Source organism: Falco punctatus (assembly GCF_963210335.1).
Source record: "Falco punctatus genome assembly, chromosome: Z".
In the NCBI taxonomy this organism is placed as follows: Eukaryota; Metazoa; Chordata; class Aves; order Falconiformes; family Falconidae; genus Falco; species Falco punctatus.
Window position 1 is genome coordinate 50,293,607 of NC_137586.1, and position 13,370 is coordinate 50,306,976.

A 13,370-nucleotide genomic window follows, 5' to 3' on the forward strand; every position below is an offset into this window, starting at 1 on the left:
CTCTACCTGATTGCTTTCAAACCACCTTCAGTTGATTTCCAACATTTCGCTCCACAATTAATTCTGCTACCATGCTTTGAAAAATCTGACATAATGTCATTAATTAGATGCCAACCACTTAAAAGTTGTGTGAAACCTGGCAGTTTCACTTTGCGGGAGTGTGAGGAAATATTTTATTTAGTGTAAATTCACATACATTCAGTTTGGGTTTTGAATTTTGAATAAGTCCAAACAGGCAAAGGAATTTCCACAAAATTTCCACATTTTACCTGGTTTCACTTCATGACCATGCAAATAAAAACCAGGCAGGCATATCTTCAAGAATCAACAATGGAAGAAGTTAGATGTTCAAATTCAAAAAGAAATACAAGAAAACATCTATTATGATTGTGGTGATTTACACCCATCTAGCCACCCAAAAAATGCAGGGTCCCAATGATGTTAACTCTCCCTAGTGCCATTACTGTTTGTATTCTATATTCTGTAAAGTGCTGCAGGCGTGTGCATTTATGATACTATATAAAGCCCAAAATAAGAATAATAGTAATAACAAGTGTTTTCATTTAAAATCCTGCCAGCATTCTACATCATCCCAGGTGGTTTCCACTCTTTCCATCCACCCGCAAGTATCTTGGGATTGCAGCTCACTGGATCACCACTGCTGCTGTCAGTGTGCCCAGTTCTGGTCTTTATCTGGTAAAAATCACAACTGATCCAATAGAAACTATAGCAGGTGAAATTTGTTTTAAATAAGGGCGGTATGCCACAGAAGCAACAATCATTTAAAAGGTCTGACTGTATTAACATTTCTGCTGAGAATATACTCATTGCGTACTTCTGTAGAGGAACTGAAAGGAAAGAAGGGTATGGAGTCCCAAATCCAGCTACAGGTACTACACATGGGAAGTTGTGAGGTAGAGAACAGAGGCCAAAGGGATGAGAAGAATGAAAGAAAAGGAACAATGAACATGAGAAAGCAGATGTAAAATATTGATAGAAGCAGGAAAGACAGAACAGTCTGAAATCTGAGATGTGAAAGATAACACAGATGAGAAAGGTAACGTTAGAACGTAGGATGGGAATGAAAAACAAATGGATTGCAGATGGGCTGGAGAAGAGATGGTGATATAGGGAAAAGGAAGGAGAGTGCACATGGAGGTAACTAATTACAGGCATACACCGAAGACCACGATAAAATTAGGGATGGAGATGAGAAAAGTGGAAGAAAGAATGGCATAAGAATAAAAAGGAGATCCAAAAAAGAAAGGCATGGGGCAGAGATGGAGGTGTAACTGGAAACGGGACAAAGAACATGAAAACTTTATGGTATAAAGGCAGAAGTAGGATTTGAGAAAAATTATGAGTCAGTTAATAAAAGCATGAACAATGCAAAATGGTTAAAAATAAGGGCACATATAAAGGTAGAACCCAAGAGGGTATGGAAAAAAGAAGATCTCAGGAAAGGGATGGGACTGAAAAGCAGCAGATAAAGCAGACACTTGGATGGAGACCTTGGTGCTACCCCTGCATGCAAGGTCATCTTACCAATCCACCACAGGTACTGAAGGAGGCGAAGGAGCCCGGGTAGCGGAGGACAGCACCACTGTAGTAACAAGCTCTCTCAGGTTGCGACTGTGCAGCACTGGGTAGGCTTTTGCCTTCACCCCCAAGTCGCTCCTCCACGGCAAAGCCAGGAGCCAGGAAGCGGCTGTCCCTCTTGAGCAGCAGGTAGAGCTCCCGAGCAAAAGCTGGGATCCTCAGCAGCACCTCATCTCCGTCCTCTGCTGGAGTTGGTGGCGGGGGGGATGGTGGTAGGGGCAACTGAGAGGCAGCACCAGACCCCTGGGGCAGGGGGGACCAGTGGTAAAACTCCTGAGACTCATACTCATCTTCAGTGTCCTCTTCCTCTGCTGCCTCCCCTACAGCCTGTGCCTGCTCATCCACCGAGGAGGACACTGAACGCACCTCCCGGGAGCTGCCGGCCACTGGGCTAGGTGTGACAAAGGCGCCGAGGGTGCTGCTCCGGTTCCCACAGCTGGGGTCGGCACTGCAGCCCCCACCACCACCACTGCCACCCGCCGGCTCCTGCTGGCCCCTGCTCCACAGCGCGGGGAAGACGATCTCCCACTCCTCAGTTTCTTCTGAAGCATGGAAACCTGTGGGAAGACCAGCAGATGCTTTAAGCGAGCAGAGCACCCAGCAGCACACAGTGCCTGCCAAAAACCTACCCTTGTCCTCTCACGACACACTCCTGGGTCCCAGCCCACCAAGCATGCCACCCAAAACACACCGGGCTCCATTTGGCCCTTTCACCCTGTCCTTACACATGGCAGATGGGCCAGCCGCTAGATGTCTCTGTGCCTGTTCAGGGGTCTGTGACATGCCAGGGCCGTGATAAACTCTGAGAAAGAGCGGGAGGTCAAGCTGGACAGAAGCTGTGTTTGTACCATTAGCCGGGGATGTTCTTCTTCATGACCACCACCTCCACACATGGAGCACTGCACAAACCTTTCATCATTTAGACAAAGTGGCAACTTTTTCATACAGCTGAAAAAACCCTGTTACTTTAGCAGGGAAAACCTGAACAAAAAAGTGTGACAATTTCAACCCCATTCTCAGCATGTCTTGCAAGACCCACTATGATTTCAAACGTGCAGCCAAATGCACACAGGCTCCATGGCCGCACATCTGGCGAGTGCATGTAAAAGTGGCAGATGCATGCACATGCTGTGTCATCGTTATAATCAAACTAAATTATAATCACTGATTAGCTATGTATGTGTGTCACACACACCACACCACAATGTAACCAGAGTTCCCAGTGCACCAGCGTTATGTTTATAAACATATGACTACACACAATCTGCAGCAGCCTGAGACAGAAGATGGTTTCATTTACACATTCAGCCTACACACGCCAGGAATGGCACCGCTGAGATGACAGCCCTGCGCGTCAAATCAGTATCCCGTACAGACGAGCGCATTGTCCATTACCGGGGATCAAATCAGTACCCCGTACAGACGAGCGCATTGTCACGCACCCTGACGGCGGGGGCACGCATTATCTGATCACCCGCCGGTTACAGGGGTGGGCACTGCCGTCAAGGCGCTCAGCAACCCGCAGGTACCGGCCACCAGCAGCCGCCGGGGCACGGAGGCCGCCCGAAGCTCGGCCCGCTCCCGCGGAAGGCGCGCACCTACCTGCGGCGAGCCCGCTTGACAGCACGCACAGCTGGTAGAACACGCAGCAGACGCGGCTCAGGCGCATCCTCCCGCCCATCCCCACCGGCTCCGCGCCCGCGGCACGGCGGCGGGCAGGACACGGGGGGCCGTGCCGGACCGGGCCGTGCCGGGCGGGGAGCGCGCAGGGACCTGGGCGCCCGCGGAGCAGCTGCGGGCGAAGGCGACGCGCGCGTCCCGGCGGGGCGGGCAGCACCGGCACCGCTGGATGCGCAGCGCGCGGCGAGGGGGTGTGGGGTGCGTGCGCGCGCAGGCAGGCAGGAGCGCGGCCAGTGCGCGCACACAGCGCCCGGCGGCGGGCGGGCAGCTGCGCCCCGGCGGCGGCGACCGCGCTGCCCCCGCCCGCCGCTCGCCCCCACGGGGCGGGACGCGCCGGGCCCCGTCCCGTCCGGCCCCGCCCCGCCCCGCCCGGGCGGGCACCCGGCGCGGCCCCCCTGCGCCCCCCCCGCCCGGCCCCGCCGCCGCGCCGCAGGCCGGCGCCCAGGCGGCTCCGCGCGCAGCCCGCCACGCGCGGGCACCTTGCGCGGGCGCGCGGCACCCCGCGCTTCGCACCCCGCCCGCCGCCGGCCGCGCAGAGGCACGCGCCGCGCGCCCCGACAGCGGGAAAGGCGCCCCTCGCCCCGCGGCAGCGCGTCCTGCGCAGCCCCCCGGCGCAGCCCTGGGGAGCGGCGGGGCTGGCCGCTCCGGCTCGGCTCGCTGCAGCTCGGCTCCCGGCTCCCTTTGCCCCCGCCACGCAGCTGCCCGTGGAAGCCCGTCACTTCCCACCCCAGCCCTTGTCAGCGGAGGAGTGTGTAAACGAGGAGTCGAGCAAAAGCTTTAAATGCACATCTAGCGTCAGCATAAACGGCAGAAGCAACAGATAAACAGCTCCCTCTGAAAGCCTGGTTCCTCACCATAACTACTGCAGCTTTACCTACTGTTGGTGGTGTCAAAGGTGACCACCGTGCCTTAGGGGAAAGCCGAGCAATGCAGTGTGGAGAGGAATGCCAGCTGTGCCGTGAAGGGTAAGCTACGAAGCTGCAAGAATTCTTTCTAAAAATCAGTTGTATGAGATGAAAAGCAAAACAACAAACAAAAATCACACATTAAGGCTCAGAAAAAGGAGGACGTTTAGACTCCACAGAAACCAAATGCAGCTGGGGTTTGTGCTAAGCTGTGTTCAATAGCTCCTTAAACCTATGCTGTGTGGGTATGTATTCCCAACTACCTCCAAACAGTAATTCCGATTTGGTTGGTTTTATAGGGAAAAAAGTAACCATAAAGTGGGGGGGGTGGCAGTGGTTTTGTTTGGGGTTTTGTTGTTTGTTGGGGTTTTTTTGGCATCTGAGCCAACTTAAACCAAGCAAAATCATAGGGACTTAGTAAAAACAAGATGTCAGAATTACGTTTAACAGTTTAGGAAGAGGGAAGTTTTCCAGAGGCTGAAAACCAGTATTGCCTGATAATTAGGTTACCTTAAAAATGCATTTTAAGTGAAGCTTTGTTTCCCAAGTAAATAACAACACACGTACTAATTTACAGTGGAATTAGTTAATAGGCCCAATACTGCAGCCTTTCCACAGGCAAAACTCCCTACAACTAATTAGGAAATGCTGTGAGATGTGGTTTATCAACTCCTGTGCATACACTAGATACACATTCTGATTGTATTTTTTTTAAAAAAAAAATCTGAATATGTAGACAAGATGCGGAAATACACAGAGAAAATCTTTGCTTACAGTGCATACAGTTACATCCCAAAAGATACAAATGGACAACCAGCAGGAATAATGAAAAAAAGACGAGGCGTGTGCATTTGCTCATTTTAAAACTGTGAATTAGTGTAACTGTTTTCAATCTGCTGAAATTAAGTTAATCCCTTTGGATCAAATTCTGCTTCTCTATTCACATGTATAATCACTAAAAAAGACAAAAGAACTGCTTTTGTCAGTAAGGTAAGCAGAATTTGGCCTTTTCAACACAAGTGGCAGGGGGTAAAGAGACTGTAAGAAGCCAATTAAGAAAGACTTTAATATGTTTGACTTTATCACCAGCCAAAAAAAGAGGAACATTTCAGGTAAGTCTCCACATACCAACACAAGGCAAGCTAAAGTCAACCGTGAAGCTGCAACAAATTTCTTTAGCTCATTTTATGTTTTCTTTTTATTGTTTCAATGGTTAAAGTAAAAATATAGGGGGAAATTCTCTATGTTTAACTTTGGGGAAAGTGCACTATAAAAGAGAGCCCCCACTGGTGTTCATTAGTTTTAACAAAGAGTCTGGTCATAGGTTAATACTGGTAGAACGGTATTGTAGCCCACCACATGCTAACTGTCGTCACTGGGAAACTAGTGCAGAGAAGTCTATGTCAAAAAGAACAGGAATTAAAAGGAAACAAAACAATGCTTTCATACTGAAATTATTTTACAGAGAGAACAATATTGTATCCATGTGTACTGTACAAAAGACTTTCTTAATCACAAAGCTACCAAAACTCTTTGTGAAATAGTTTTTATTTTACAGAACATATGCCTGTGAACTAGTATCAGCTATGCCTTTATAAAATTGGAAGAAACAGTATCTTCAAATTCAATATAGAGCAAAATGAAAAGAAACGTCTAGTTTGCTCCAGTAGATTCTTAAAACTGTGCTTCCCATCTGAAAGGTCTAAGCCTTTGGAATTTCTATATGACTCCTGCTGAATCACAAATTAATTAAGTAAAGAATGTGTTGATTTGCCGAGTGTAACAATGATCCACACCATCTCACCGACATAAGACAAAAAATACAGAAAAAGGTGAAGGTGTGACCTCACCAGTCCTTCCTGTTGAGATAAGTTAGCCTAATTTTATTGAAATCAACAGAGATTAGGCAATTTCTTCTAGTCCTCGCTGATGCAAAATGTACAGAATTGTGCCATTAGTTCCTTAGGGGCTGGCAGGGCAAGGGCTCTCTCATGCCCCACCACTGCAGGCTGACTTCTCATTTCTTCAGTGTGCTAAGAGCATTCGTGATAGTGCCCCAATCACTGATGACATAATGTAGACATCTCAAGGCATCTTTTGAAGACATGGATATTGTTCTTCAGCCTCCACCATTATTGTTTTATTTAAATCTGTGCAGCAGTTACTGTCTTATCTTACATCAGCAAGGACAAAACTTTCCACCCATATCATAGTGAATCCTGTTTCAGTGATTTAATTCTAAGAATGAAAGTAAGTATGAACAAATCTGAATTCAAATGCTGAATTCAAAATGTCAGCTTCTAGCAATACAGACACCACCACCAGTCAGGGACTTCCCTTGGTTTATTTCTTCTCTTAATCATCTAAGTGTAAAAGCTATCAAGTTTATACATACAAAAGTGATTTAAAATTACCTCAGTTTTACAATATATACAAGATTGCCTCAAGTAATTGTTACCAAAAAACCCCAAATCTTTAAACTTCTTCACAGGGAAATAATTGATAATTATTTGTGCATATGCTTTATATATATATGATTGATGATATAATTGATTTTTAAAAAATCTTTGAGTACATTTGTTTCAAATTTTTACAACTTAACAAAATATGCTAGATGAATGGAAAAAATCTATTTTGTTTTGAATGGTGCTTACTACCTTAAGGCCATGTATCGTATGACCACTGAGATTAGAAACAGAAACTCACATCTTCCTGTTTCTAGGGTGCTTTCCAAATGTTATCTCAGTATAAATAAACTTGTTTAAAAGCAGATTGAACTAAATTTTTTTTTTTAGCTGCAAGATATATGTGAACCAATACAATTTTTCTCCTCTTACACGGGGTAATGAGGGGTTTTCCATTTTAGAAAACGTTGTGCTCTCTATCCCTTGAACTGAACACTGAGTTTCCACCGCCTGTTAGCTCCACAGACCCTGAATGTTTAGTCTGTAATTGTATACTGTTATTTACATCCTCAAAATGAAGGGTTTATTTAAAATGTATGCATTTAAGACCACTTCAAACAACTTGTCTTTAGCAGATCTTGCTTCAGAGCAAATCTCACAGTTACATCTAAACTCAGTAGCACAATCAGATGACCTGTGGAGTAAGATGTGTGTCAAACTATTTTGAGTTTAATACCTCTACTGGTATTAACTGGTATATAACTTTAAAAGTGCAAAGGTAAACTCATAGCAGCTCAATGCTATTATGCTACATCACCAATTCTTATCATCCCATTGAGTTCAAGTAATTCAGTGAAATACACTCCCAAGTCACAGTTGTTACCTTGTGAGTTACTTCACAAAGTCGTATTATGAAATTGAGATATTTGTGAACGGTACATATAGGTAAAACCACAATTTCAACACACTATGTATACAGAATGTTGTGCAGAGTCACCATTTAACCAGAATAGACTTTCAGAACTCTTCTATATCCTTTTCATTGGGCGACTTTCTTCCTCTGAAAAATTGATGCTTGGCAATTTTTGACGATTTGACAGAAAGCTCAGGCTGGACAATGGAAGACACCTGAGTGCTCTACTCAGGTTGAAGTCACATAAAAGACAGCAAGGCCCTCTGTGTGAACCTGAGTCCCACACAACTTGCCAAGCTAGTCCCCCAAAAAGAGGAGTTTCCTCAAATTTCTAAACTGGAAGTCATCTATCAAGCAAATATATCACTTGATCAGTTACGGGGAAAAGGCTAATACAGGGAGATAAATAGTTCCCATTTTTTGAATAACTTAAAATAACAAGACTTCAAATTTGAAACCTGTAAGTCATCTGTTGGAAAAAAATAATTGCTAATTTGTGAGAAAGCGGCTCTGAGCCAGATACCAGATCTCTCACTGTTGAACACAAAGAGAGAGTTAAACCAACAAAAGAAACAATGTAATTGGTCTTAAAAAACCCCCTTGAGTCCAGATTCTCTCTTCCAGTTCTAAAACTCTGCAGGTGCATAGTGACCCAGTTAGTAAGGTTGTTTTCCTACATCAAAGATTTCAAAGCTTTGCTTGGTTTCTTCCAATACAAAAGCAACAAATCAAAATTCTGAGCTTCTTTTCAAATTCAAACAATTTAAGAAGAAAATGTATTTGCTGAATTTTCAAGAGCATGAAAACATCCACCTGAGTTTCTCCCTAACTAAGAAGATGGCAAAGGACAGCTTAATTTTCCTTTCAAGAGATAACTGAGAATTGTGAATATGTAAACATTCAAAGAAATGCAAAGTTCTATCTAAAACCTTTTATCTCTAGCCAGAGAAAAGGCAAAAATAACAATGTTTGATCTTGTGTGCATTGGGAATCTTTGATAACAATTATTTCCATTGACAGGGCAAATGTACTTGATTTGATTCTTAAAGAAATTACTTGGTTTAAAGAATTAGGTGGAAGAATGATAGAAAAAATGGCATGCAGAATAAAACTATTTGGAAACAATAACAGTTGAATTAGTCTATCCTTTAGACTTTTGTCTTTTGTAATTCCAAAGTTTTATTATAAAGGTAAAGCAGATAAACACACTACTTTTTAAGAACCACTGAAATTGCCATATGTATCAGCTCATTAGTAAGAATTAAGATTCCAGCACTTTCCTGGTTTACATACATGCCTGAATTTAGAAGATTAATCCTTTTGAGGTCAGTGTGAGTCAGCTTAAAGTTGTTGTTTTATAGGTGCTATTGAAATCTTCTTCCAGTCTTTATAAAACTCTGTCTATACTCAACAGCATGTACAATCTAGCATCAAAACCAATACATCACTATTGCTGCCGTAGGGTGGAGAAGAGATGCTATAGCACAGGCTATGTATGGAGAATACATTCACATTATTAATGAACACTGCAAGGTTCTTCTTGACAATTACATTTTAAAATAGTACAATACATGTGTCTTAAAGTAGTTGTGTCTTCAAAATAAAAATACTGTTTACAGCTGTGTCATAATTTGAAAATGTCTATGAGAACATGGAAAAATTAACTGCGGAAAAAAGCAATAAAGGAAAATATCCTTAAAATAGCTTGATAGCCATGAATTCTTACACTGGAAGGAAGTCTCTCTTTCTGAAATAAAGATAACGAAACTGATTCCTCTGCCAAACTGTGAGAGCAGGTTAGAAGGTCAAAGAAATTTTTCATCATCAAAAGTGGTGGAAAATTAGAGTTCTGCTTCCTGTTGGGAAATTACCCCATTTTTGAAGTATTTAAAACAAAACAAAACAAAACAAAACACAACACACACACACACACACACACCCCTCTAATTTATATCAGAAACAAATTCGGGGAACTTGACTAGGCTACTTCATCCTCTCCCTAACTGCATGTCCCCATATTGAAAAGCAGTGGGGAGAGCAGGCAGGAATACAAGCTGCACAACAAAGGAAGGTGTTTGGTGGGAACTACAGATACCTGGGACTGAGCAGAAAACTATGTCATTTATAATCAAACCAGGATAACTGATAACTACTATTAGATTTATAGTGAATGCTGGGTATATGTCTGTTATGTTTAAACTACTAAGTTTAAAAGATTCTGTAAGCCATAGTTATCCCAACTCTACTAGGCAACCAGTCTGTTTCAGAATTTATTCTGATTTTATGCAGAGAAATTGAGCAATCATGTTAAGAATTGTACAGTGAGTTAAAAATACCTTTCCATTATTTATATACACAGTTAAATGGGTGAGTGGTATTACCATCATAATGTATTTACACTGTTTTAGTTTAAAAAACACCAAACAGCAAAACCTTTGTTTGTTTTTCAAGAAATTAGAATAACTTGAAAGAATATAATTTTGAAGATAAAAATGAAGACTACAGGAATGGGAATGTTAATATGTAAGTGAGAAATATGAAGGGCAGTGCAGGCAAATCTTGTATAACTTGAAATATGGCTCCAAGAAAGGTTTAAAAAAATGAATTAATTTTAGAGATTCTGGCAGTTAAATTGCTGAGTGGTCTTCAGTTTATCAGTAAAAATGCATTACTATTTTTATTATATAATAACGTATGTTAGACTATTAACTCACACAGAGAAAAAGAAGACAAGAGGCAGGACAATGGATCCAGGATCAGAAGTCAGGGTAGAGGTGACTGAAAGCTGATCAAGATAACAAAGTTAAGGAAAACAAGAGAGGGTAACAAGAAGATCATGAGATACCACTTCAAAAGCTCTAAGTAAATCAAAGGAAATGGTCCATGCAGCAAGGTTCATTTCCTTTCTGTTTTGTAAGGTGAGGCATATAAATAACCTTGCTTTCTGAAACACATTTCTTTCTGTATAAAGAAAGCATGCAATAAGATAGCTCAGCAAAGGTCATCACTGATTTCTAGACATCCTTCTTCAACATGTCACCTATCTGCAAGCACTGAAGATATCATGAACCCTTATAGAAATGAAGTTAACTTGTTGCCAAGTCATTATTCATTTAAAAGACATTGTGAATATCCTATTTGCACTTTCCCTGCTGCAGGAGAGAAAGGCTTCATTATATCTACCAGATAAAAAACAAACATTGTAGAATGATTTATTTTTTTCTATCTAAAAGATTTATTCATAAGAACTTCTGTGTGGCAGCCTGCAGAACAAGCTGCCTTGCTCTTCTAACGTCTGTAACTGGGAAACCCATTAAGACCACATGAGTTGTCAAAGCATACAGTTATGTTACATACCATATGAGTACTGTCCACAGGCACTTGCTTTGTAGGCAGGCCAATGGCAAACAGTGGCACCAGGAGACCAGCTAAAATATAGAGAAATCAAGGTGACAGCACATAAAACACAGGTTGTGCAAGACCTCTGTTAAATAGGTAAAAAGCCAAGGACACATGGCTAAGGGGTTTCCTACTCTCTAGTAGTCTTTTGCTTGAATTGAAGTGGAAAAAAAAATACTGGCGTCATATGAGATGTTCTCAGTTTTGCTCCTTAGTTCTTGGTCTCTGCCTCCCTCTCCTTTCCATTATGCTGAGACAGATAAGAATAAAAGCACTAAAGTTAGTGTACTTAAGTGAGGTCAAGCAGTAGAAATAAACAAATTGAGAAGCCACACAATGGTGATCATGTTCCTGGCCAAAGCCAGGAAGTGTCAGTCAAAAGAGAGCTCAAAGATCTCCATTGTAGAGCAGACATTAGTTCCTGTTTGCAGAACACCCTGAAGATTAAAAGCGCTGTATTGTATATCATTACTGTCCAAAAAGCTCTGTTGTCCAGTAAAATGCAAACTAAAATGTATTGTCAGAAAGCCTTGGGATTTTTTACAAATCCTTTTTCTAAACCAGCTGGTGTAAATCCAGTGTCCATGATTGCTCCTGCTTTTTCTGCCAGTGTAAAAGCTTGTAGACCAAGGATTTTACCTCCATGCCTAGATAGCGGTCTAAGCCTTTTTCATGGCCAATGTGAAGGAAATAGATTTCTATGTGTTCAAAATACTATACTGTATAACACCTGGAACAGGCAGTATAAAAATCACTAAAAAGACAGAAAGAATAGCTATCCTGCTGAGAAAAGGCTAGTAGTTGTACTGATAATAAGAAATAAATGGAGAAATTTTCCTGTCAATAGCAGTATTTCCCGTGGGACATCTAAGTGATGGCTTATTGCCAATCCAGTTATGTGGTACTTAACCCTAACTTTTAAAGGTCCTACTATCATTGCCTTTTACAGTTTTCAGTACTTTTAATCTACTCATGTGCCTGAAAGATAAGGAAATTTATTTTTATCTTGATTTTTGGTGAAATACAGAACCTAGACACAATCCAGTAATCTGTTGAAGTCTACACAAGTAGAAAGTAGTAAAAGCTGAGTTTAAAGTCACATCCATGATTCTATGATCTCTCATTTCCCAAGCTGGTATCCTAGATACCAAGCCTAGTTATTTTGATATTTATGTTATGTAAAGAAATAATGCTAATACATGTTGTTATACATTCAGTCATTTCCTAATCAAGTAAGATTATCTGCACTTTTCCCTACCATCTTTTATCTGAATTGTGATGTGAAGGAAAGGAGAGGACCAGGCTCTAGAAGCATATCAATAGAGGTGGCTGACTTGTCAAGGCTGGTATCAGTGTGACAGTTTTTCAGAGATAGTGTCTAAACAGCAGAAGGCATTTCCATATCTTTCTGGTGTTTATTCCCCTGCTGCTCACTTTGATCAGTACTGATTTAGGCCTTGATTAGGATTCTCAGTTGCATATCATCAATAACTTTTTAAGCTACTCAGCTACTATCATACCAAAATTTAGTCTCACTTTCCCATTGTGAGGGATGTCTCTCCACGAAGACATCCAGCTCTTCCTCCACTGAAGAATTTTTGTGAGGTTGCATCCATGAGATGGAAGTAAGCTCACCCATATAGTAATCATGATTCTGACTCACAGAGAGCTGGTTTCAATACAGTGTTTCCTCACTCTGTTTTCTCCCCATAAATCTTTCTACCAGCCAGAGCTTTTGAACACACCTACAAGAAGAATGAAGCCTTGCAGCCAGTATTTCTGAATATTAGCTTATTTTCTAGTAGCTCACACATTCAAGGAAGTGTAAAAATGTGGGAAGATGCTCAAAGAAAGACTTAGATGTGTTTCTATTTTTCTTTCCAACAGAAGTAAACCATTTACACAGCTATTTGTCATGATGATAGGGGGAGAGAGTTTTCCTCTCCTTCACCTCTGCACATCATATAGTTCTGAAAATACGGCTGGTCAGGCCATTTATGCACCTTCATACCCAATAAACTGTCATAACTCCAGTGTCCTGATTGACAGTTGTTCATCAAATCAATCAGATTTAAAATCTCAAAGATGGAAAATCCCTGCTCTCCAGTTGATATCAATTCCAGTGTTGAACTACCACAACTGTTAGAAAACTTACTTTTCCTTAAATCTGATGTAAATTTTTTTGTTCCATTTTCAACCTGTTACTTTGCTAGCTGTAAGGTAGGAAGAACATTTCCTTCCGTTTCTTTTTTTTTAACAGCAGCCTACCAAACATTCATCAGTGCTCCTTGGCGTCTTTGTGCTCTAGACCCAACATATTTTTTTTCAGTATTTCCCCACTGTTCCACTGTTTTCACATTCATGTTTTCTAGACATCTGATGGGCACTGTTGGTCTCCCCTGGACTCCCAGACTGGCCCACATCTCTCTGGAAATGCAATTGCCCAAAACAAGCTCTTGCAGAATCCTT

General features: G+C 42.0%; 1 protein-coding gene across 3 annotated transcripts in view; it reads right to left on the bottom strand.

Moving 5' to 3' along the window:
* The window catches only part of ADAMTS19 (ADAM metallopeptidase with thrombospondin type 1 motif 19), a 159,704-nt gene extending 147,299 nt beyond the window's left edge, over nucleotides 1-12,405 (bottom strand). For 2 of the 3 annotated variants that reach the window (XM_080373136.1, XM_080373137.1), the window contains exons 1-2: nucleotides 3,202-3,988; nucleotides 1,546-2,156 (exon numbers count right to left, since the gene is read on the bottom strand). In XM_080373136.1, coding sequence (XP_080229262.1) covers nucleotides 1,546-2,156; nucleotides 3,202-3,280 — 690 coding nt within the window. In that variant the 5' untranslated portion in view covers nucleotides 3,281-3,988. Of the gene's footprint in view, nucleotides 1-1,545; nucleotides 2,157-3,201 lie in introns of all 3 variants that reach the window. The other variant, XM_080373138.1, reaches the window with a different exon arrangement.
* Nucleotides 12,406-13,370: the final 965 nt, after the last annotated feature.